At 40.7% G+C, this 24,510-nt stretch overlaps 1 protein-coding gene across 3 annotated transcripts in view; it reads left to right on the forward strand.

Annotated features, from left to right (window-relative positions):
- atp8a2 (ATPase phospholipid transporting 8A2) overlaps positions 1 to 24,510 on the forward strand; it is a 450,298-nt gene that overhangs the window by 172,197 nt on the left and 253,591 nt on the right. For all 3 annotated transcript variants that reach the window (XM_067986025.1, XM_067986027.1, XM_067986028.1), the window contains exons 17-24: positions 3,181 to 3,286; positions 6,019 to 6,101; positions 6,485 to 6,534; positions 7,730 to 7,799; positions 9,273 to 9,357; positions 12,358 to 12,497; positions 14,623 to 14,761; positions 20,888 to 20,952. In XM_067986025.1, the coding sequence (XP_067842126.1) occupies positions 3,181 to 3,286; positions 6,019 to 6,101; positions 6,485 to 6,534; positions 7,730 to 7,799; positions 9,273 to 9,357; positions 12,358 to 12,497; positions 14,623 to 14,761; positions 20,888 to 20,952 (738 nt within the window). The remainder of the gene's footprint in view (positions 1 to 3,180; positions 3,287 to 6,018; positions 6,102 to 6,484; positions 6,535 to 7,729; positions 7,800 to 9,272; positions 9,358 to 12,357; positions 12,498 to 14,622; positions 14,762 to 20,887; positions 20,953 to 24,510) is intronic.

The following is a 24,510-nucleotide window of genomic DNA, read 5'->3' on the forward strand; positions in this document are numbered from 1 at the left end:
AGCCATGCCAACTATCCAGTGGCTACGGTGGAATGCTTTTATGCCTGATTATCAGGTGAAGACTGCATCGGGCTTGACTGGCGCCTACCGGTCAAGTAGCCTGTTGCCCCTTGATGTCCATGTCCTCTTGTGAAAAATGGTCACTAGGATGAGGTACTTGCGAGGATTAACTGCACCCACAGGTATAACCCAACCTGAGTTGCTGTCTTTGAGAGAAAGGGAGAGAAAAGTAGAGGTGGGAAGAAAGTTGTTTTGTGTTTGTTTTTGAAGTGTAGGTAGGTGGAATTTCTCCAACTGTTCATTCTATGATATTTAAAATTAGAATTGTTCAACATCTGCACTGCCTTGGGGCTGGAGGAATACCACAAAGAAACATACCAGTGCCATAAATAACATTGCCTCTAAATAATATCACATCACTATCGTGAGAAAAATCTAAAACAATCAAGGTGAATGAGGTACAAACAAGTCATTAAATCAGGTTTCATTTAACATATGGCTAGAGAATTGAAGCAGAGACCAAAAACACTCTACTGTGATGCAGCTAATTATGGTAACCCAAGCTGATAACACTATGCTGTATTATGCCATTAATGTGTGTACACATAATAGAGCATAGTTGTTTGTCAGATCTATAACAGTTTCAGTTTGAAAGATTTAACAAAATAGATCAAAGTGTGTGTCCAAAATAAACAGCTGATCCTGTTGGTAGAGTAACAGATTTGTGTTTCCATGCATTCATTAAAAACTACTACAATCGAAGCTGTGTTTTATAAATATCAGGATCAGTTGCCATTGTTGATCTGAAGCAATTTGGTTACAGCTCATTGAAATGCTGACATTTGCTCTCCTGCATTTCTTTACTAATCCTGCATGCATTATGATAGTATACAAAAGGTATTTTCCTTTTTTGTAGGTCATGCAAATTTTTGATTTAGTCAGTTGTATTATATTTGCGTAGTAACGTGTAATAGTGACCTACAACAACTGAGAAAATGGTACTGCTTTTGGCATTGCTTTACTGGGAAATTAGCTTGTGAGATTGAATGGCTTGGCAATAGAAAATGAAGAACAGTGTACCTGGGCAATTGTGATTGAAGTTGTCTGTTCTAGGTCCTTTATTGTTCACAATGTTAGCAAATGATTCGCATAAGTATACTTAAAGTGATGAAAGTAATTCTGCTCATGACACCAAACTTTTGGCTAGATGATAAGTTAAGCATATTGACTAAGGAATAGCAGTTAATAACATTTAATGTGGAAAAACCTTAGCATTTGTTCAGAATCCAAAGTATGTGTGTAGTGGATTGGTATCCACTGGTGTGTAGAGAAGGATGAAAAAACGGAGATGCTTAGTTGTACACAATGAAATACTTCACAAAATCTACGGGTTCCTGTTCTGTTGGGAGCTTGGGCATGTTATGTGCAATGTACATGTAGCCAACATGTCCACCAACCAATCAGCACCGATGAAGATAGCAGGCCATGGATTCAAGTATGTCTGCTATTTAACTGATGTGATGCATTGTCGTGATGGTAAAAAGAAGCAAGTGACCCCTGAACATCAGAATGGAGTAGGAGGCATGGAATGCCTTCTACTCCATTCTCCAATGTGAAGGAAGTATAGCATATCAGCTCAAGAGATTGAGTTGTACTCAATAAAAATGACCTATTTTATTTGTTTTTTCAATTTTCAAGTCAGTCTGAAGTAGTTTATATTGATTTGTTTGTAAATGCTATCATTGGTCTGTGGGAATAACAGATTAAAATTTATGTTTGTGCACAGGTTTTTTTTGATGCCTAGTTTGTCTCACTCTTGTTCCACATGACCCAACACAATTTCATGAACCCAGTTAACTCTTGGCTTTTCCAAAGATGTCAAGGCTGAAAAAAACACAACACAACTCTGAGCAAAGTGCAACCAATAATGAGTTTATTTTACCACTTTGATGTTTTCAAGGATAAGATGATTGTTAACCATTTGGAGAAAAAAGTTGGTTTTGGAATTACAACAAATCACTATTAACTGTTCAATAGGACATACTGTAATTTTGAATTGAGTTCCATTATCACGGTAATAGCTGGGTTCAGTGTAAAAAGACGGCTCTGTTTTTTGGCAAGATCAGCCCCTTTTTAGCTTGTATCACAAATTAACAGGCAGCCTTCTTGCTCTTTGTTTGTTTCTACCTTTCAGGTAGCAATTCAACTACTATATTAAAGTAGTTCTGTATCTCTGTGCACTGCTTCCATTTTTCTACACTGTGTGCTCCAAGCATTTGGGTTATGCCTTCAGCAAGTTGTCTGTAATCAATTTTCCAGATTTGTCAACATTTTCAATCTTCAGTCAGTACCTTGCACATATTTTGTATGTATATTTTTAATTCTAGCAATTGCTATTGCTTTTTCTGAACAGAGTTGTGAATACAATCTAACAATACTATGTACACACACGATGGAAGCCTAGCAAAGAGCTCCTAAAGTGAAGCGAGTAGGTTGAAGATCAAACTTTCTATTTTCTGGATTAACAGTTCAAACCGCATTGTTCAAGTGACCAAGCTGTATCTCAAATTGGAGGGTTGACGCTACAGTAAATCTGGAACTGGTATGATAGAATGGAGGATGTGGAGCAGCCAGAGCTTTTGGAACTGCTTGTTTCCAGTCTTTGTGGAGGTGACCTGTTGCTCCACAAGCTCCCTAACTGTGTTTGACTGCACTGTTGTTGCAGAGCAGTTTCTGCTTTGCAGTGATGTCAAGGCATCAGTGTAACTCTGTAGTCAGGTTCCAACCTACCTCAGAAAAGGTGTGAGACCCCAGACGAGGCAGCCCTGCAGTACTTGGGTTTGACACTGCATGGAGCCTACAAAGTACTTGGGCACTGGAAATTTTCCTGGAGCTGGTTTAAATGGTGAGAGTGCAGTTGCTCCTGCTCTTGTTACCTAAACATTAAAATTTTAGAAGAGCTACGCATGGGCATGTAAGCACGTCGATCGGAAGTTGTTGTATAAATGCATCGCAAGTATCTGTAGTGTAAATGAGAGCAGTGTGGATTCTCAATAGAATGTGAAGTTTGAAAATATGTATGATGTTCAGATAAATAAGTTTTCAGACTAGGCCAATAAAAAGGGACATAAAGACCTCTTGAGTCAGTGGTTCACACCCGTTACGTTTGCTTCATTTCAGGCAACATCCGCCGAGATCCGGGAATTTCTTAGTATGATGGCAATTTGCCACACAGTAGTTCCTGAAAAAGATGGCAACACGATTAACTACCAGGCTTCATCTCCGGGTGAGATAACTAGAATATGAACTTGAGAAACTGCAAGTGATAAAAGTAGAATCAAGATCAATGCACAGTTGAATCCATGGTCTATGCACTTACCAAGCATCAGCTTGACTCCTCGCATAGTTTTGGTGTACTTCAGTGGAATTCAATGATACAATGAGGCACAATCCGGAACACTGAATTGCTAAGGAGTCTCTCATTGACCAAATTCAAAGCAATGTCATGTGCTTAATTTGCTTTCATCTTGTTTTAAATAACTCTTACACAAATGTACACAGAGACACCTCTCAACTGTCTTGACTTTACAGAGTGGATTCCAACTTGTCATGCTTTCCCGATTGAGGAGCAATAAGTTCTGTTCCTTTCGCTGCTCTGGCAGTTTTGTGCAGGAAAGTTTCAGGGCATTGTGTGCTTCTGTAGCATTCTATGGTTGAGCTTGAGCATGTTTCTGTACAGGGTATCATTGGATGAGCTCCCTACAGCTGTGCAGGCTTGTTGCTTTGTTTGGGTTCCAGTGTCAATATTTTCAAGTTGTACTTGACCACTATCTGGTCCTCTTAGTTATCTTCTGGCTGGAAGCCATCAACAGCTGGGTCTTCCTCTGTACCTTCAGCCACAACCACAACAACTGTCATTTGTACTGGGGATTGAGCAGTGGGGTTCGATACATCACAGGCAGGAACTGCTAGCAAATAAAGAACCATTAACACACCAATGCAGGAACTGATATTTATCTTTGTTTCCATTGGGTATTTAATTTATTAAAACTCAGGTATTTTAGTTATCTGTTTATGTTCATTTATGACTGATGATATTAGATCATTGTACACATGTGCAACAGGTCTGCTGAGGTAGTCAGTCCTGTTAAGTGTAATTTTGTCCCAATCTATTGCATATGCATAGGTAGCTGGCAGTGAATTACTAGTCAGCTACCTATGATGATCGAGAAGATGGGTTACCTAGATTACTATTTCTCAGTAATTTGCTGCTCAGATAAATCTTGCATCGCTGCAATACAAATCAGTGGGAGATGATTGTAAGGTAGCAGTTCGATATTGGGAGTTCTGATGTTCATTGTTCACTTGAGCATCAGCACAAGCATAACGCTGGACCATTTTAGTTGCAAGCCATATAAATGGGGCATTGCCTCATAAGCTGTGTCAGTCACGTGAGCCACACGGGACATTAAAGTCTGATTTTTTTTTTTCCTTCTCATGCTTCCATCATTCTTTTCCCTTATTTTCTAATATGCTTCTTTTGCTTCACAGCCTGTCTGGCCATGGAATTACTGTCTTCCAAATAGATAATTGTTTTTAAATCTTGTTTCTAACCATTGCATAGAGGGCAGACTGAACGTGGTAGAAGTGGATTGATATAAGTGGAAGGATAATCCTGGAATGGTTACAGCACTGAAGGAGGCCATTTGGCCCATCGAGCCCATGATAATAAAGATAGTAGCGATGTAAAAACTGATGCATATGGCATCACATGATTAGTACTGCAGTGATACAAGATTTACCTGAGCATCGAATTGCTGTAGCTTATCTTCTCGATCATCTGTTTAATCATCTACGCTAATTCATAATTTGGTTGTAATTACACCTCGTGTTTATATGGTGCCTTCAACATTGAAAACGTCCTAAGGTGCTTCACAGTAGAAATGAATGTGGAGCAAAAGTTAAACAGGTAGAGAGGGCAGAAAATATGGAGGATAAGATATGTTTTGGAGAAAAAGTGGAACAAGGTAGCAAAGTAAGAGGGGTTTATGGAGGGAGTTCCAGAGAAATTAGGGCTGGTAGAGTTGATTGTCTCCCAGTACATCTCCCCTCCCTCCAATCTCTATTGGTGGTACAGAGTTGGAGGATTGAAGGGTGCAGGCTGGGACATAAAGCAGGAGCATATTGCCAAAGTCAAATGGGATTTGTAAATGAAGATAGGGATTTTGAATGCAATGCCTTTGGAGGTGGTAAATGAGGTAGGGTGATGAGTGAGTGGGACAGGGCAAGGTATGGAAGAAGGAATTTTGAATGAGTTTGCAGAAGTTGGAACTTGGCAGACCAATGAGGAGCTCCTTGGAGATATCAAGTCTAGAGAAAGAAAGAACTTATATTTTATAGAGCCTTTGTTCATTGTATTCCCAAAACATTTTAAAGTCAATTAATTACTTTTGAAATGTAGCATACTGTTGTAATGTTAGGAAACACAGCAGCTAATTTGTGCACAGCAAGATTCACAAACAGCAATGAGATAAATTACCAGATAATCTGTTTTTTGGTTGTGTTGGTTGATGGATAAAGATTGGCCAGGTCACCTGGCAAACACCTCAGCTCTACTTTGAAGATTGCCGTGACAACTTTTACATCCAGCTGAAAGGGCAGACGAGGCCTCAGTTTAATGTCTCATTTGAAAGACGGCACCTCCAGCAGCGCAGAATTCCCTCAGTACTGCACTAAAATGTTAGCCTAGATTATGTGCTTAAGTCTCTGGAGTGGAATTGTAACCCACAACCTTCTGACTCTCGGGTCAGAGTGCTACACTGAGCCACGGCTGACACTAGAGTACGGATAAGTATGACGGTGAGCTCAAGGAGGAGGCAGGCAATATTGTGGGGGTGGAGGTAAGCGGTCTTGGCGATGGATTCAGAGAAAGGGTCACTAGATGCTTTTTTTTATTAATTATGGTGGTAGTCCTACATGCTTATTTGCACGGCTGCTGACAGATGTGCTTTTGCGCAGATGAAAACTCGTTGGTAAAAGCCGCCAGGAAGTTTGGATTTGTCTTCACTGGAAGAACGCCTGATTCTGTCATTATAGACGCTGTGAGTAAACCTGTTCACTGATTTCGCTGGAGCTTGTGTGGCTGAAGGGTTGGACAGTTGATGGTGCGTATGAGTTGGGACAGGCTTGATGGCCTTTTCCTGCCTATATTCATATGTTCCTTAATTATTTATTGGGCTACTTCATTTTAGGCATTGGAATCTTCATGTATTTCAATATATGCTATTTTTTTTTTAAAAACTGAGAAATTGTGTTGTCTATTTTTTGTGGAATTATCTATGTGAAATGTTAAGAATGCATTATTTGTTTTGCCATGTGTTGTGTGTGCTTTGTTTGCTGAGGTTCAACATACATCAATATATACCTGAGAAGTTAAAATTGCAAGCCAGACAAAAATGACTTGTTTTTATTTACCATTTACCAGATGGGAGAAGAGTTGACCTATGAACTCCTCAATGTTTTGGAATTTTCCAGGTAGTGCATCTATCGTTTAGTACATCACAATTCCAAGTCACTTTGAAGTAACTGCATGGAAGATAAATTGCTTAATTACGGCATCAAAATATCTCATAAACCTTCACACAATGAATTACTTTTAAGTGCGGTGATTGGTGTACAGGGAAAACAATACAGATTAGACCAAGAGTAGAAGATATTGGTTGGGTTTTTTGTGTTTGACTGTTAAATGATGAAAAAGTGGTTCAGTAATGGGATATGTGAAAGAGATGGTGTTTAATTAAAGCTGTGATAAACATAAATAATTAAACCAAATACTGGAAAACTGGGATTTGAAAGAAGGCAGTAATCTCATTGAGGATCTCATTGACATAATTATGTTCATAACCATCATCTGAACCCCAGAATGATTAGAACATGAGGATAACTTCTCGTCACCATTTTTAAAAAATAATACTGGATGATCTTTCTTGTAGTTCCTCATGGATAAAATAAAAATGAAATTGGAACTGAATAGGCCTCTGCAACTGATGCATCTGATTCCTTACTTATCTAGTCCTCATTAATCAGATGAATAAAATGGGGCTGGTTATAAATCCAATCCCAGAGTGATGCAGACCGAGGCTTCTCAAAACTGTCTTGTGGCTACTTGTTGCTTAAACTTTGTTAGATTTTGAGCTTTTAAATGTTTCTCGATAGCTTAACTTAAACTTTACATTACAACTTTTAAATGGTTAGTTTTTTCAAGTTGCTAACATTTTCATTATTGAACCGTCATGGCAGCCTTGTCTGAAACGGAATGTGATTTTTGGGCTTGAATGGTCCCTGGTAATAGTGAGCAATAATACCGTATTGTTATCACAGACAACTCTGAAAGAAAATGGGAACTTCACAATTCTACATTCATTCGTACATCCATAAAACTTTCTTATTGTAGGCATAAACTGTGGAATCTTTTGGGGCTAATTTTATTGTGTCCAGGTTATTGGGTTATAGTTTTGAGGACCGACACCAGTGGTGTACTCTCTGCACTTGATGCTGATAATGTGCACAGTGAAAAATTAAGAATTGTGCCGTAACACTGCAACTTTATCAGTTAGTAATCCACAATTACTAGGAACAGTTATGTATTATGGAAAAATAGAATCATGAAGCTCAACTTTTTATTCATAATCGTATAAAGCAAATTTCCTTTTACTTTTCCATCCAATAGCAGCAGGAAGCGAATGTCAGTGATCGTTAAGATGCCATCAGGAAAGATCCGACTCTACTGCAAAGGAGCAGTAAGTGTCTTCGTTGCTGTCAATGCTTTCAACTATGCACAAAATGATGCTAATTTGTGAGAATGTAAACTACCATGATTACTCTTCTGGTTTTTTACAAAAGTAAATGTTTATTTGAACACATTTTGTGTTCCTGGAGAATTTAGAGCATTTGTGATGGGTGTTACGACTGTACATTTTAAAAAAAACCATTCTGTTCATGTTTTATGAAATTCTGGGTGCACAAATGCTGCAAGGTTCCAGGTTTTGACTCTGGTCTGTGCTGAGATAGTTGATATCATCTGGAATGTCAATCAGCATACTGTAAATACTGGTAGTAATTAAATGCTCTTTGGTTCTATATGCTCCCTTAAGCCTGGTTTCTATTTTGTTCAAAATAAGGCAAGATTAATAATTTTGTTTTAAAGTCCATCTCCATCACCACACACACACTGCCTTGCACTTAAAATAAACTACTGCCAGACAAAAACATCTTCAGAGTAGGAGCTTCCCACTTAACTGGGTAATTGCATTGGACAGTGGGATACTGAGGCATATAGATCCAGAAGGTCCCCTGTTTCCTCCCTGGTCTGAGCTGAGACAGTTGGTTGATCTCAGCTGGCATGGCAGGCAGAACACTACTGTTAGCCTCAGTACCTTTGGGCTAGGCGGGGAAAAGAGTTAAGAGTTCCAGCTCCTGATGGTTATCTAGCGACCCTTGCTAGAAAATGTGTACATGTGAGCATCAGTTAATGGCAGGATCAGACCCGATCCGGGTAGTGGAATATCCTGGTGACACCCACTTGCTAGGTTTAGACACAGAGTAGCTGGCACCCATGGAACAGTATCACAGCACGAATCAGAGAATTTAGGAGAGAGGAGGAAATCATATTTTTTTTAAATTTCTTTAGATTAAGCCTTACCACTGATGTTTCGTGACCTGTTCTCGTAGGTTAGTGTGCACTACAACACTGTTCCTGACTGAGAACCAGAGAGTTCTTATCATTTAGCTGTACAATTTTATATACATACCTTGAAAGTTACAAATGAATTTCAGTACCCAAAAAAAAATTACATAGAATGCAGCCTTGCATCCATACAGGTCAGAGGCCAATTATCTCTCCAGGTCCTCACCTAACATGCTCAAAACATTGGGGTCTGCTCAGTTAATTACCATCATAGTTCTAGTTGGAAGGTGCACCAATTAATGCATCATCATCTTTTATTGGTGAAAATTGAGTAATACAGTATTACTATGTTGCACAGTATTTGCAGCAGCCTGTTAGACTTATGATTAATATTTGCCTTATGATTCCAAAAGTGCAGATCCTCAGGGTAATGAGTTTTTCAACTCCCACGAATGACAGTTTTCAGTTAGATTCTCCAGAGCCCAGAAAATAGTTTCAATTTTCAAAACAAATCATCTTGCAGTCCTACAGAATTTAGGTAAAATATTTAAAAGATGATATAAATGAATGTTTTGCTATTTAACAGGATGATGTCATTTTTGAAAGACTCGCTGAATTGTCAAGTCATAGAGTTCAGACGTTAAATCACCTTGAACAGTTTGCTACAGAAGGTAAGAAAACTCTGGAAAAAATACGCACTACATGATATAGATGAGTGTTTGATCACATCCAGCCCTGGAAAAAAATAGTGGCAAATTTACACTGACCAGCAAAACACATGGTGGTTCTTTTCATTGCACAGTATAGTGAGCCAGTATTTATCAGAATCTTACCTTCCTAAATCACAACGCTGTAATGTCTCACAGATTTTTTGTACTTCAGAATATTGCAAATAAGAATTTCTCTAGGCTGTTAAATGTTCCTGAGATTCCAGCTAACAATTGGCCAACAAGGAAAATTGCTAGCAAACAGCCGTGATGCATTAAAATTTAAGTCACTAATAAGACAGCTGAACTGGAGCCACCTGCTGGTTAAACAGCATTACTACACATGGTGTCCTTTTATTTGAGATGCTTACGTGTTGATTAAAAAATGTTTGTTTCTTCCATTGCACCACAATACAAATTTCTTATTCATAGATACTTGGCTAAAATCAGACTTCACATTCCATTTTGAAGTGGAAAGTAAAAGTAAATATTGAAATGGATGATATATATTACCAATTCATGAAAAATATTCAACAACTTCAATTATAAGGAGAGACGAGAGAAGCTGGGATTGTTCTCCTTTGAGCAGAGAAGGTTATGGGGAGATTTAATAGAGGTGTTCAAAATCATGAAGAGTTTTGATAGAGTAAATAAGGAGAAACCGTTTCCACTGGCAGGGGTGTCAGTAACCAGAGGTCACAGATTTAAGATGATTGGCACAAGAACCAGAGGGGAGATGGGAACTTTTTTTACGCAGCGAGTTGTAATGATCTGGAATGCACTGCTTGAAAGGGTGGTGGAAGTAGATTCAATTGTAACTTTCAAAAGAGAATTAGATAAATACTTGAAAAGGAAAACATTTCAGGGCTACGGGGAAAGAGCAGGGGAATGGGACTAATTGGCTAGCTCTTTCAAAGAGCCGGCACAGGTGCAATGGGTTGAATGGCGGCCTCCTGGCCTGTATGATTCTATGAACTGTCTCTTTCTAAATATGCAGTGGGTTGTCAAACCAAGGGATCACCAGTTCAATATTGTTGAACATTTTGCATGTATTTTCCATCCAGTCCTTGACTAGGTTGGAGATGTTTTCTGCAGACAAGGTGTTGTGTGTCTCAGGTTCAGCAGAGTATTGAGGATTCCTGGCACCAAAACTGTGCAGCTGCCTGCATCTGGTTTTCCCCCTCTTCTAATTGGAGGACAATTTCAGAGGAAGGAGTTGAGAGCGACAAATGCATTTGAGAGAATACGCTGAGATGTTGCTCTCCGTGTGAGTCCTCTGGCCATTTTCATGGGATTTATTTTCTCTATCTGTAGATATCTTTGTGCCACGCACTGCCCCGTACTGGGTGGGTAGGTAGGTAAGCAGGCAAAACAGCGGTTGCATGCTTCTGTCTTCAGACAGAATCAGAAGGTGCTTGTGAGCTGCCTGGGATGGTGACCTTCATGTAGAAAGGTAACCCCGGAGGCAGAGTTGTGATAGGAGACTCACAGTATGAGGAACATGAGATGCAAATCCACCACTTGCGTTGCAGCTGCTGCACTACAACTGTGCATTGTGCTGCCACCCCCTATACTGTGAAGATACCAGGCTTAGTTCCTGAAGGCTCACAGCTTGTGCGCCAACTTTATTTGTTAACTGGAACTTATCTGAAGCTTTGTATTAAGGGGTTTTTATATTCGTGCTTAACATGGCATCCAGTTATGGGAGAGCTATGCCTGTGTGCTACTCTCCTGCTTACACTTAGGCTGGGGAGCCGGTCTCCATGGGTATGCTCATCTCAACTTCTACATAAAGACCTACAAAGAACAATTGTGTAGGACCAGGTCTGTTTTATGCATCTTTCTTTTGTTGTTCCTGTCTAGGGACCCTGAGCTCCATGCGTCACTCGCTCCAGTTACTTAGTTAGCTGCGAATGACACTTTGCAATGGAAGGACCCAAATTCTAAATCAGTGGAACTACAAGGGGTCCAGCTTCCCATGTTTTTATTGTGCAGCTGGCTGCTCTTAATCAAAGGGCACATTTGTTGAACCACATTTTCATGTCTTAACAGTGCTGTCAACTATCGGTATGTGGAGACATTTATACTATGGGCTGCAGCTGACAGAGGGAGACCTGTGTGTCTCCTATGAGCTTCACTTGTGTGATATAAAAATGCCTTGGCTGAAACTGGATCCCATATCCTGACGTTTTGTGGGTTACGATTTCATCGATGGCTAGAAGCTGGGCTTGTTTATATTATGGAGTGCAGCCCATGGAGAGAGGTCTATGTCTCTCGAGTTGGCAGCTCTCCTGTAATGTAAATGTGAATTTGCATGAGGAGATAATCTTTCGTGCTGCTTAAATGAGCTGCCTGTCTGACTCCTTTTCCTCAGTTAAGCATGTTTCATCAGTTTTTGACCAGGCAACATGAGTTTGGACACTGGAAGTAAAGAGGAGAGAGAAACTGGCGTATCCTGCTGCTTTCCCAGTTAAAGTGTTCAAACATAGTGTGAGAGAGTGTAATTATTGGAGAGAGAGAGAGTGTGTAAGAAGGTACAAGTTTAGAAAGAAAGCTGATTTTATTTAAAAAACAAAGATGATTTTTCCCTTTTTTTCCCCTCAGGAGTCATCAGTCATTGTACTTTTGCTGGTCAGCTAAAGGGCACCATTGACTGCCCAAGCAAAAGCCTAGCAGTTGGATGATAGATGCTAAGAAGCAGAATTTTTTTTAAAAACATCTCTCCCTTGCACTCTATGTACTTTCTCTCACATTTGTTGTAGCCCTTTTTTCATGCTCGTGCTCTCTCCCAGGTCACTTGTTCTCACTCCCTCCTTTCCCTCCTCTTTGTCTTATAGTAAAATAACTTCAGTTACTCTCTCTCTCTGAAACTAATTTTGAGTGAGCTTTACTCCACTGGACAATATTATTTCTTGCAATTCAAAGTTTAATATTTAGCGCTGAAATTATTTTACTACTTTTCAGGTTTAAGGACATTGTGTTTTGCATATACTGATCTGGAATTGGAAGACTACAAGCATTGGACACGAATTTATAACAAAGCCAGCATAGCTCTTCAGCACAGAGCCACCAAGCTAGAGGAGTGCTATGAAGTCATAGAAAAGGTGAGAGCTGACTACTGCTGTATTACTGCAAGTGCTTCTGCTGACTGTATGTGGGACAGAACCACAGCACTTCCACAGTGGGAAGGAGGGAGAGCATGAAGGACACTAACAAGTCTCTGACCCCAGCAAGGTCCCAATGTGCATGTCTCACTTCACCGGCTGCAACCCAAAAGTAAAGTGGCCAGGAATTGCTACGGCCAGCCACTGGGAAGATGTATTTTTATTGAGTTTTCCTGGCTGTTGCTGAACAAATGCTGGCAAGTTTATTTCCAGTTTGTGGCTGGCTTCGGGAGCCAGTGCCACTGGAATGGGTCTTTGGCATGGTAGAATAGCAGCTAGAGTAACAGAGTACATAGATGCAGAGGCCTGAGGGAAGGTTGGCTGACTACCTTCTTGACTGAGGATTGGAGATGACTTAAAGAAGGGAGGTTTTCTTCTTAAGGGAGGGAAATATAAATTTACAAAGAATTGTTTTGTCAGAGCTTACTACAACATTTCATTGTGGGTGTGTGTGGCATAGATACAAAGAACATTTTATTGATTGAAGAAGTATAGTGCTAGGGGAGTGGTGTCCAAATTTGCAGACCTACTAAAATAGGAAGCAGAATAAATAACTCTGAGGACCAAAGGAAGCTGCAAGGGGATCTGGATAAGATGGTGGAATGGGCATAGAAGTGACCGATGGAATTCAATGTCAGTAATTGTGAGGTGGTACAATTTACGTTTTTTTAAAAAGTAATAATTAAACTTGGGGATGGCGGGGGGCAGAAAGCTGGGTAATGTGGAAGACCAGAGGGATTTTGGGGGTTCAGATTCATGACATTAAAAGCAGCACAAGAGGATAAGGCATTTAAAAAAAAAGGAATGGAATGCTTGGTTTCATGGTAAGAAGTGTAGAACATACAAGTAATAATGTAATGGGAAATCTATATAAAACCTTACTAAGACCACAGTCGGAGTACCGTGTGCAGTTTTGGGCTCCACACTACAGGAAGGATGTTGATGCAATAGAGAGGGAACAGTGCAGATTCACTGGGATGCTGCCTGGTATGAGCAAATTCAAATACAAAGAAAGATTGAAAAATTGGGGCTGTTTTCATTAGAACAGAGGAGATTATGGCATGATATGATCGAGGTGTTTAAAATTATAGTGGGATGGGACACAATGGGCTCGATTTTCACACCTCCAGGTGGGTGCGTTCGTGGCGGGGGGGGGGCTGCGAAAATTGGGGATTCCCGGGGTGGGTCTGGAGCCCTACTCCAACCCGCCCACTTCCGGGTTCAATGGACAGAAACGGACTGTTTCCAGTGGGTGAGGGGTCTAGAACAAGGGGACATAGATATACGATTAAATGTAAGAGCAGGAGAAACATTTTCCACAGAAGTTTGAGACTGGAATTCACTACCACAGTTGGTGATTGAAGCAGAGATGATGTGAACATTTAAGAATAGGTTAGATAGGTAGTTGAAAGAAAAGGGAATAAAGAGATATGGGAACAGGGCGGGCATGTGCGATCAGGACTTCTGCTCATGGAGGATAAATACCAACCTAGATTGGTAGGGTGAACGGCCTGTTTCCATGTAAAAGAAGATGTTATTTCAATTATATCCAGCAGAGTGCAGCACTGTTTAGTTTTTCCAGCTTCAAAAGTTTAGTTTGTTTGATTTAACAAGAATTACATTTAACTATATGAGTACTAAGTGAAAGAGAAAGAAATTAGGGATTAGTAAATAAAATCTACTCATATAGTGAAAGACGAGTGAATATCTTGAGAAACAGAGTCCGACACTGTAGGATACTTTTATGCTTGGTCTCCATTTTAGATCTTGAAGTGAATGTTGTTCCTTTTGATGGCTCAGTATTTGCACTATGTGGTGTGGCAGTAAATCATGCGAACCTGGAGCTTTAGGTTTGATCCTTAGTCTGTGCTGAGTTAGCTGATTTCAGTGATAGGAATAAAACAATTGGCCTCTGACTTGTGACTACAGGGGCGATTGAACATCCGCAGACAGATACCTACCCATTAGTCTCACCTCCATTCCATGTAAAATAATAGAATTGCTTATCAGAAGTAAACTTGAATATCTGTGTAACACCTTTTTTTTTCATAAACCTATTTTTCAGAATCTGCTGCTACTGGGAGCAACTGCCATTGAAGATCGTCTTCAAAATGGAGTACCTGAAACCATAGCAACACTAATGAAAGCTGAAATCAAAATATGGGTCCTGACAGGTGACAAACAAGAAACTGCGATCAATATAGGTATGTCTACCTTCTACTGCACCACATACGCTAGTTTTTTTTTAAATGCCTAACACATCAGTAAGGATTGTAATATAAAATCCACATTATTAAATTTGTGTAATTAAATTCCTGGATTTTTTTTTTGAATAAAAGGTTAAACTTAAATTGGGCAAACTGTGAAGGCACAGATGGCAAAATTATCTTGAGCTTTGCTACTGGGAATTACTGTAGATTGAGGGGCAGCTCTTTTGAGGTTATCTGGATTGTAATCATTCATATAAAGTTCTGTGAACAGGCTTTTGAAGAGGTGGGAATTGACTAGTTTGGGTGTCCTGGTTGGGTGCTGATTTTTACTGGTGTGCCCAATTCATTCTGTAGGGCCTCTCTGATGAGCTGTTGACCTTCATAGGTGACTTTAACAGATGGTGCAAGGATTGGGTCATGATGTGTGAATGCTCATCTTGTTAGTGCAACACCTACAGAGGAATTCTTCAGGGCAAAATGCTTGGTGCCTTCTGGTTTTTACCTTCAATAATCTGGCAAATTGAAATCAGAAGTGATGGTCTTTTCAACGATGTTGCAATCCTCTACAAGGTGGTTAACTTCCAGTCCACAGGCATGAATGGTGATTGATCACTCCGGGCAGAATTGAACAATCACTATATTATCCTCACTGAAGTCAGTAACTCTATCCAAAAGCATTGACCGCATTATTGCCCAGCCACCTCTGCTAGTCAGTTACCAACATCCTTGATTTGGTAACCACATCTGATCAAATGAGTGTTAACAATAGTTGGAAAAGGTGGTGGAGGATTAGGAATCCTCAAGAAAGCTCAGAGCTAGTTCTGCCCATTGTTAACTGCAGTATACCTTTGTCCAGTGGTGAAATAGTTGAGCGTTATATAGGATGCAGAAAATAATGCACTTGGAACAATTCAAAGTCATCCAAATCAATGGTCTTGATAAGATGGCCATATCATGCCCTAGTTTACCTCCCTGGAACATCAAAGAAAGATGGCTGAATGATGGGTCCTTTACACCAGTTATGTCTAGATATGAGCCTTATAATAATCAACAAAAATAAAAATTAAGTTGGTTATTGCCTCCGAGAGCACTGCTATTGGTGTATTGGAGTCAAATTTCTGAAACTTTGATTGCATAGATTTGTTCAGATTAAAAGCTGATGTGCGTCTCGTTTTTGTGAAACACTTCGTGACATTTTATTATGTTGAAGGGGTTATATAAATGAAATTGCTACAAAAAGTTAATTTAACTGAGACCGACTCCAAATAGAGAACTGCTGATGTGCAGAGGTGCTGGGCTGATCCACCTGACCATTGTCTGAAGAGATGGTTTTCACCTCCAGAATTGATTCTTAGTGCCCAAACTGAAGCATGTCAGGAAACCCTCCCTGGCTCATGTTTGTTCAAAGGTGCAGCGTGCATGTGCTTCACTGGTATGGTCATGGAGGCTGATACTAATTTATGTTCATCATTCTGCCTCCCAGAAGTCCTCACTGTGCATGAAAATGCCATTTGCAGCTCAAATTGGTATACTTCCTTAATGTTGCTGATGGTTATTTAAACTCCAAATGGGAATAACCATTTCTCCCTGGATTCTGCTGAAGGAATTCTGATCTGGCTGGTCCAATTCTCCCTGAAAATAGAATTGCCAATAATATTCACAAGTCTAAGTTAATGTCTGCTTAATCTTATCCTGGAGAAGCTCCCTCAATAGAAAGGGAGACTGTCTTCCAGCCTCTCAGCAGCTTCTTTTAATTGAGCTCTGTTTTGAAAAAGTGAAGGAAGGAGCAGTTGTCTCATACCGTCACTGTTTGGGGGCCTGATCACATTTGCTGACAAAGATCAGAGGTGCCAAGCTACTCTTTCTCTAGCCCTCAATTCTGCTGTTTGAGTCCTGTAGGTTGTGCACAGGAGCAGGTTCTTGCCGTGATCGCTGTGCTCCTGCACTAAATACTGGGATTATGGTCTCTGTTTAGGGTAGCCAGGAGCTCTCCTGAGGTCACTGTGAATGGTGCAGAGAATAGATAAGAACCTATGCATTAACCAGACCAAGTAGGAGCAGGTGGGGGTGAAGGAATGGATGATGGATGGTAGTGAATGGGAGAAATGGATGGTAGTGAATGGGAGAAATGGATGGTAGTGAATGGGAGAAAAGGGAAGGAGGAATGATGGTAATGAATGGAAGAGAGCGAGAGCTGGGAGCGGTGCTTTAAGGGAGCGGGGGGATCCTGGGAGCAATGCTTTGGGGTGGAAGAGGAAGGAATGTACCAGCATTTATTGAAAGGGAGTGGGGAGAGCAATTGCCAGCATGAACTGGAGAGACAGAGTGCCAGCTTGAACTCTTGGGGGAGAGAGGGAAGAGTGCCGATTTGAACTGGTGGGGTGGGTGAAGGGTGCCAGCTTTAGTGGGTTGGACAGGGAGAAGAGCCAAGTTCAATTGTTGAGAGAGGGAGCACAAAAAAAATGCCTATGTAAGAACATAAGAAATAGGAGCAGGACTAGACTATATGGTCCCTCAAGCCTGCTCCGCCATTCAATCAGATCACGGCTGATCTTCGACCTCAACTCCACTTTCCCTCCCGGTCCCCATATCCCTTGATTCCCCAAGAGTCCAAAAATCTATCAATCTCAGCCTTGAATATGTTCAATGACTCAGCATCTACAGCCCCCTGGGGTAGATAATTCCAAAGATTCACAACCCTCTGCATGAAGAAATTCCTCCTCATCTCAGTCTTGAATGGCTGATCCCATATCCTGCGACTATGCCCCCTAGTTCTAGACACTCTAGCCAGGGGAAACAATCTCTCAGCATCTACCCTGTCAAGCCCCCTAACAATCTTATATGTTTCAATGAGATCACCTCTCATTCTTCTAAATTCCAGAGAGTATAGGCCTATTCTACTCCACCTCCCGTCATAGGACAACCCTCTCATCCCAGGAATTAATCAAGTGAACCTTCGTTGAACCGCCTCTAAGACAAGTATATCCTTCCTTAGGTAAGGAAACCAAAACTGTACGCAGTACTCCAGGTGAGGTCTCACCAATGCCCTGTACAACTGTAGTAAGACTTGCTTATTCTTGTACTCCAACCCTGTTGCAATAAAGGCCAACATGCCATTTGCCTTCCTAATTGTTTGCTGTATCTGCATACTAACTTTTTGTGTTCCTTGTACGAGGACACCCAAGTGTCTCTGAACACCAACATTTAATAGTTCCTTACCATTTAAAAAATATTCTGCTTTTCTATTCTACCTACCAAAGTGAATAACCTCACATTTCTCCATATTGTACACCATCTGCCACCTTCTTGCCCACTCATTTAACCTGTCTATATTCCTTTGCTGACTCTTTGTGTCCTCCTCACAGCTTACAGTCTCACCCAGCTAAGTCATTAATATAGATTGTAAATAGCTGAGGCCCAAGCACCAATCCTTGCGGCACCTCACTAGGTACAGCCTGCCAACCTGAAAGTGACCCATTTATCCCAACTCTCTTTTCTGTCATTTAACCAATCCTCTGTCCATGCTCATATATTAACCCCAACCCCATGAGCCCTTACCTTGTGTAACAACCTTTTAAGTGGCACCTTATCGAATGCCATTTGAAAATCCAAATATACTACATCCACTGGTTCTCCTTTATCTACCTGCTAGTTACATCCTCAAAAAACTCTAATAGATTTGTCAAGCACGATTTCCCTTTCATAAAACCATGTTGACTCTGCCTAGTCATATTATGATTTTCCAAGTGCCCTGTTACCACTTCCATAATAATGGATCCAGCATTTTCCCGAAGACGGATGTCAGGCTAACTGGCCTGTAGTTCCCTGTTTTCTCTCTCCCTCCTTTCTAGAATAGTGGGGTAACATTTGCTGTCTTCCAATCCACTGAACCATTCTAGAATCTAGAGAATTTTGGAAGATCAAAACCAATGTAAACACTATCTCTGCAGCCACCTCTTCTAGAACCCTCGGATGTAAGCCATCAGGTCCAGGGGATTTGTCGGCTTTTAGTCCCATTAGTTTGTCCAGTACTTTTTCTCTGGTGATATTAATTGTTTTAAGTTCCTCGCTCTCATTTACCCCTTGGTTCCCCATTATTTTTGATATGCCTTTTGGGTCTTCTATTGTGAAGACAGATACAATTATTTGTTTAATGCATCTGCCATTTCCTGATTTTCCCCATTATAATTTCTCCTGTCTCTGCCTCTAAGGGACAAATGTTTACTTTTTCTACTCTCTTCCTTTTTACGTACTTGTAGAAGCTCTTACAATCCGTTTTTATATTTCTTGCTGGTTTACTTTCATTTTCTATTTTCTTTCTTTTTATCAATTTTTTGGTCGTCCTTTGTTGGTTTCTAAAACTCTCCCCATCCCTAGGCTTATTACTCCTCTTGGCAACATTATAGGCCCCTTCTTTCAATCTAATAGTCTCCTTAACTTCTTTAGTTAGCCACGGGTGGATCACTCTTCCCGTGGAGTTTTTATTTCTCAATGGAATGTATATTTGTAGAGAATATTGAAATATTTCTTTAAATGTTTGCCATTGCTTTTCAACTGTCAAACCTTTCAATTTAATTTCCCAATCTACCTTTGACAACTCGCCCCTCATACCTATGTAATTGGCTTTTATTTCAGTCTAAGATTCTAGCTTCTGACTTAGGTATGTTATTTTCAAACTCAATATGAAATTCTATCATATTATGATCACTCTTCCCCAGAGGTTCTTTCACTGAGAGATTACTAATTAACCCTATCTCATTACACAATACAAGATCTAAAATAGCCTGTCCCCTGGTTGGTTTCACAATGTATATTACTAGCAAACCGCTTCGAATACATTCCATGAACTCGTCCTCCAAAACTACCTTTGCCTATTTGATTTGTTCAGTCTATATTGCAGATTAAAGTCCCCCTGTATGAACTGGGAGGGTTGAAGAAGAAGATAGTGTTTCTCGTAAAGGGTTGATGAATATGATGAGGGGCAGCGTCTGCCTTTGTGAACTGAAGTGATGGGACGGTTGAATGTGGGAGACTGATTGTTGAGGAGGTAACTTTGAGTATTTTATCATGGGAGCCATCACTAACAAGCCCAATCCATGCTTATCCAATGTCCATAAATGCACACATTCATTGGGTAGCAATCAGATGTTAAAACTTTCATTCTCTTTCTTCCTCACCCTCTCTCTCTCCATTTCTCCGCCCACCCCCCCCCCCCCCCCCACCCCAAGCCCAGGAATACTGATGCCAATTGCAACATTGTTCTGGCTGGCATCAGCCAGCTCGGTATAGTTTGAAGATTAAGAACATAAGAAATAGGAGCAGGAGTAGGCCATCCGGCCCCTCTGGTCTGCTCCGCCATTCAACAAGATCATGGCTGATCTTCTACCGCAAAGCCATTTTCTGCACCATCCCCATATCCCTTGATGCCTTTAATATCTAGAAATATATCGATCTCTGTTTTGAATGTACTCAATGACTGAGCCTCCACAGCCCTCTGGGGTAGAGAATTCCAAAGATTCACCACCCTCTGAGTGAAGAAATTTCTCCTCATCTCAGTCCTAAATGGCCTACCCTTTATTCGGAGACTGTGACACCTGGTTCTAGATTCCCCTGCCAGGGGAAACATCCTCCTCGCATCTACCCTGTCGAGCCCTGTATAAAATTTTGTATGCTTCAATGAGATCACCTTTCATTCTTCTAAACTCTAGAGAATACAGGCCTAGTCTACTCAATTTCTCCTCATATGACAATCCGCCATCCCGATTGAAGATTGAACCTGGCTCCTACCTGATCTGCATGACTCAGTACCAAAATGAACAATGGCTTTACCAGCGGAGCCATTAGATGTTTACAGTAGAAGCTGCATTGTCAGGACAGTGTTGGAAGTTGTTTCTCTGCTCCCGGTGACTTGCATCATACCTGAACTAGGAGTGCTACATACCATCATAAGGTGGAAAGTTCCTTTCCTCAGGGGTGAATATTTTGAAAAGTGCTATGACTGGAATTTGGAGAAAAAAGAAATGCTGTCCAAGTACTAATCTGTGCCTTTTGTACTTGTCAATGTTGTGTTTAGGAAGGAGTTGTGTTACTTTTCATGACCTTCCTCTGTTCTTTTGACAGGTTATTCATGCAGGCTTGTGTCCCAAAATATGACACTACTTATAGTGAATGAAGATTCTTTGGATGTAAGTCATTCCATTCCTTTCAAACCTTGTACAGATTATAACCCTTAAAACATTTATCTTTGTGAGCACTGAAGCCTTTCATTCAGCATTGTAATGCTTTCCATCATCCAATGTCTACAACATTTGTAACCGGTCAAATTACCGAACAAGTATTGAAATTTGAATTGTGAATAGGATTTGGTCATGTTTGTGTCTTTTTCATTTGGAATTTCTTCATTAAAAAGCTATCACCATTGTTGAAGAAGCCTGGTTGTATACCATGTTAGTACACTGGGCACTGTACCAATATGCCACAAGAGGGCGGCAGCAAGTAGAGACTAGGCACTTCTCCACGTGCAGAGAAGGGCATTCACCAGAAAGGATTGGCTTTTGACCTGGTTTGGTATTTAGTGGTAGATTTTTAGATTCCTAACCTCCAGGTCCCCAGTTTGGATCCCAGATTTGATTTTCATTCAGAATCACTGAACCTTGTGAGCAGTGTGGAGGCAGATTTTTAGCCCCCCACCCCCCCCCCCCCCCAACCCACTCTGCTCAGTTCTTGGACTGAATCTTGCCTCACAAGAAGGTGTCAAACAGACATGAGGTGCCTCCCTGCAGAAAGAAGGGGAAGTTAGTGAAGAAATCCTCAGTGGGCTGCTGTCGTGCACTCCTTCATTGGGCAAAGAGCAACCAAAACAACAGCTTGAGAACGTTATTCCCCCAGCCGTCAGCAACAGAGTCATGTAACCTGGGAGAAATTAGGGGTAATAACACATGATGGCATTTGCTGTTCATTGGAGGGTAAATACACTCAGAAATATAAATCAAATAACTTAGCCCAAACTAATGCATCTTGCTGAATTGTAGATGAAGTTGACATTAGAGCAATCTATCTTGGGTGGGGGTTGGGAAGCTGGTAACTAACAGGATTCATCTCACCTTGTTTTGGTCATGGTGAAGTTGGTGATTCAAACCCTCCTACTTTTCTGGTGCTTCTGACAGAAGGAAGTGGGAGAGGGCTAAAACACAAGAGTGATACATGAATCAACAGAAAATCACACATTTGGTACTGAAAATAAATGAAGACAAAGGCTCGATAAAGTAGATATTTTTGACCAGAAGTATAAACAGTCTGCTGTTGGTGCTATACGGTGTTCATAAATTGCTTATTTTGCAGAGTTGGGTGAAGTGTCACTATGCAACCATAATGTTTTGACTGACACGCTAGCCTGTGTAACTGACTAGTATAATCGCTGTCTGTGAGCAGTCAGTGACGGAGACAGGTGCAGATAAAGTTCTGATATGCAGATTACACACAAATTTACTTGATAAAAGCAATGCTTGACTTGTATGATGTTCATTGTTCATTTTATCCTCATTCCTTTCAGATGTTAGATTAATGACACAGGAATGTTGTTAAGAGTTGTTAGACTCTTGTATTTTGGTCTTTAAAAAGTTTCACCTTATTTTGTAGTTCACTGGTAGAGGACTCTGTCATTTAAAATGATTGCTAGCTATCTGAAGCAACATTAATAAATTATATTACAGGCAGGCAGAGACCATTTTAACTGTTGCTGATGAATCAGCACTCTGGACTGAAAAGGTATTAGGTACAGTGTGCTGACTTACACATGGCTGCTGGAGTATGTGCTATTGAGACTGGTGAGCCATGATTCCATAGTGACAATCATTCGTAGCATGTTTTGTATGTTTCAACATTGAAATCCTAACTGAGGGGAGTAATCAAGAAGATTGGTGATCACTAAAACACACAAGCACTCACTGAATAATTGGAGCTTCACCAGTCCGGCCAACAATAAAAGAAAAGAAAATCTTTATATTGTTCCTTTCACGACCTCAGGATGTCCCAAAGCGTTTTATGGCCAATGAAATAGTTTTGGAGTGTAGTCACTGTTGTGCTTTCTAGAAAAACTGAAAATAAAGAGAGAATATTGGTGGTTAACACATATCTGTGATCTCAGAATATATCGCCGTTCCTTCATCGTCGCTAGATCAAAATCCTGGAACTTCCCTACCTAACAGTACTGTGCGAGCACCTTCACCACACAGACTGCAGTGGTTCAAGAAGGCTGCTCACCGCCACCTTCTCAAGGGCATTTAGGGGTGGGTAATAAATGCTGGCCTTGCCAGCGACACCTGCATCCCATGAACGAATAAAAAAAATAAAGAAATCATTGTGTGTGCAGTAGAGTGGCATAGCTGGTTGGTGCTGGAGTGGTCACTGGCATGAAGCCATCTTTCTCCACACACGGAGTTTTCAGTTGAGACCGTGAGGGGTGCGGGGGAGGTTATGAGGAGACCAGACCAACCTTTTCTTGGCAAGGAGGAATGAAAAATTGAATGTCAAGTCACTGTGGGTCACGTGTGCACACCTCAAAAACCTTGGCAAGGTGTCGGAGCCAATGTGTCATTTCCACCCATCCTCTAACCCATGGAGCGGTGTAGTGCTCTGGAAAGATACAGTGAGAGGTTTCTAAAAAATAAAATAAATCACTATTAGCAAATTACAAAGTATTTTGATAGCTCCATTTTATAATAATGGATAGTTTGGTCAACATAGAATGGTTGACTGTATTTCTCAAAGACCGCATTAAATATACAATTGAATGACTTTGGCCTTTTGAAGGAAGGTTGGAATGAAGTCAACCCTCTGTGGCAGACTCAGTAATCCAATATCTTAACCAGGCATGTCAGCAATACTCGAGGACACTGCTGATAGACTAACCAATCTGGCTCACTAATGGAATCTAGAGAGACGGAACTATCACTGGGGATCAGGATTTTTCCAACTTGGCACCAGATAATCCTGGAAGCCAATGCTCCAGCAGGTAGAGTATACTTAGTTGGACAAAGCCAAAAACAGCCCTATAAAGTTGCACCTCGTTAGATGTTTAAACACCAACAGTATCCCTGCACACACTTGATTTCCCTAAACCTTGGTTCTGCCAACCTGGACTCAAGCTCATGGCTTTGGATAAGTGGGATTTTCCCCAGTTGGGAAATTTTGCACACTCCATGTCAGGCAAACAGAAAGCCCTATTTGGTTGGGGGTGGGGGGGGCGTATAGATTTCTCAGTAGCTTGATTTGGATATTCTTGACTGAGTTTCAGATGCCTGGCCTACCAGAAGGAAAATTGCTCATTCCATAAGCTTGTGCTGTTTAAAACAAAGCAAACTAAAATTTTAAATAACTGGCACATTAGGATTTTTCAGTTTAACTGTACTAATCCAGGAAATCCAACAAAGGAAGAATAGGGAATGCCATACTGTGACACAATTAAAGGCTAATCCATGAGTCTCTTGTAACAGTGGTGGTTTCTGATTTATATCTGTCTGATGCCTGCGTGAAGATAATGGGAGATTTCATGGCTGGTCATGCTTATCATGAGAAATGTGCACAGCGGTGACTGCAGAGTTTTTTTAATGAGACTGTCTGTAAACGATATTTGGATTTTACATTGGAAGTTCTGGTTTTTTTTGACAGTTGACATGAGCCGAGCTCAAAAGATATTCATAGGCATGGAACAGCTCTAAAGCCCTGCATTGGCTGAATTCATC

Source organism: Heptranchias perlo, chromosome 6 (genome assembly GCF_035084215.1).
Source record: "Heptranchias perlo isolate sHepPer1 chromosome 6, sHepPer1.hap1, whole genome shotgun sequence".
Classification (NCBI taxonomy): Eukaryota; Metazoa; Chordata; class Chondrichthyes; order Hexanchiformes; family Hexanchidae; genus Heptranchias; species Heptranchias perlo.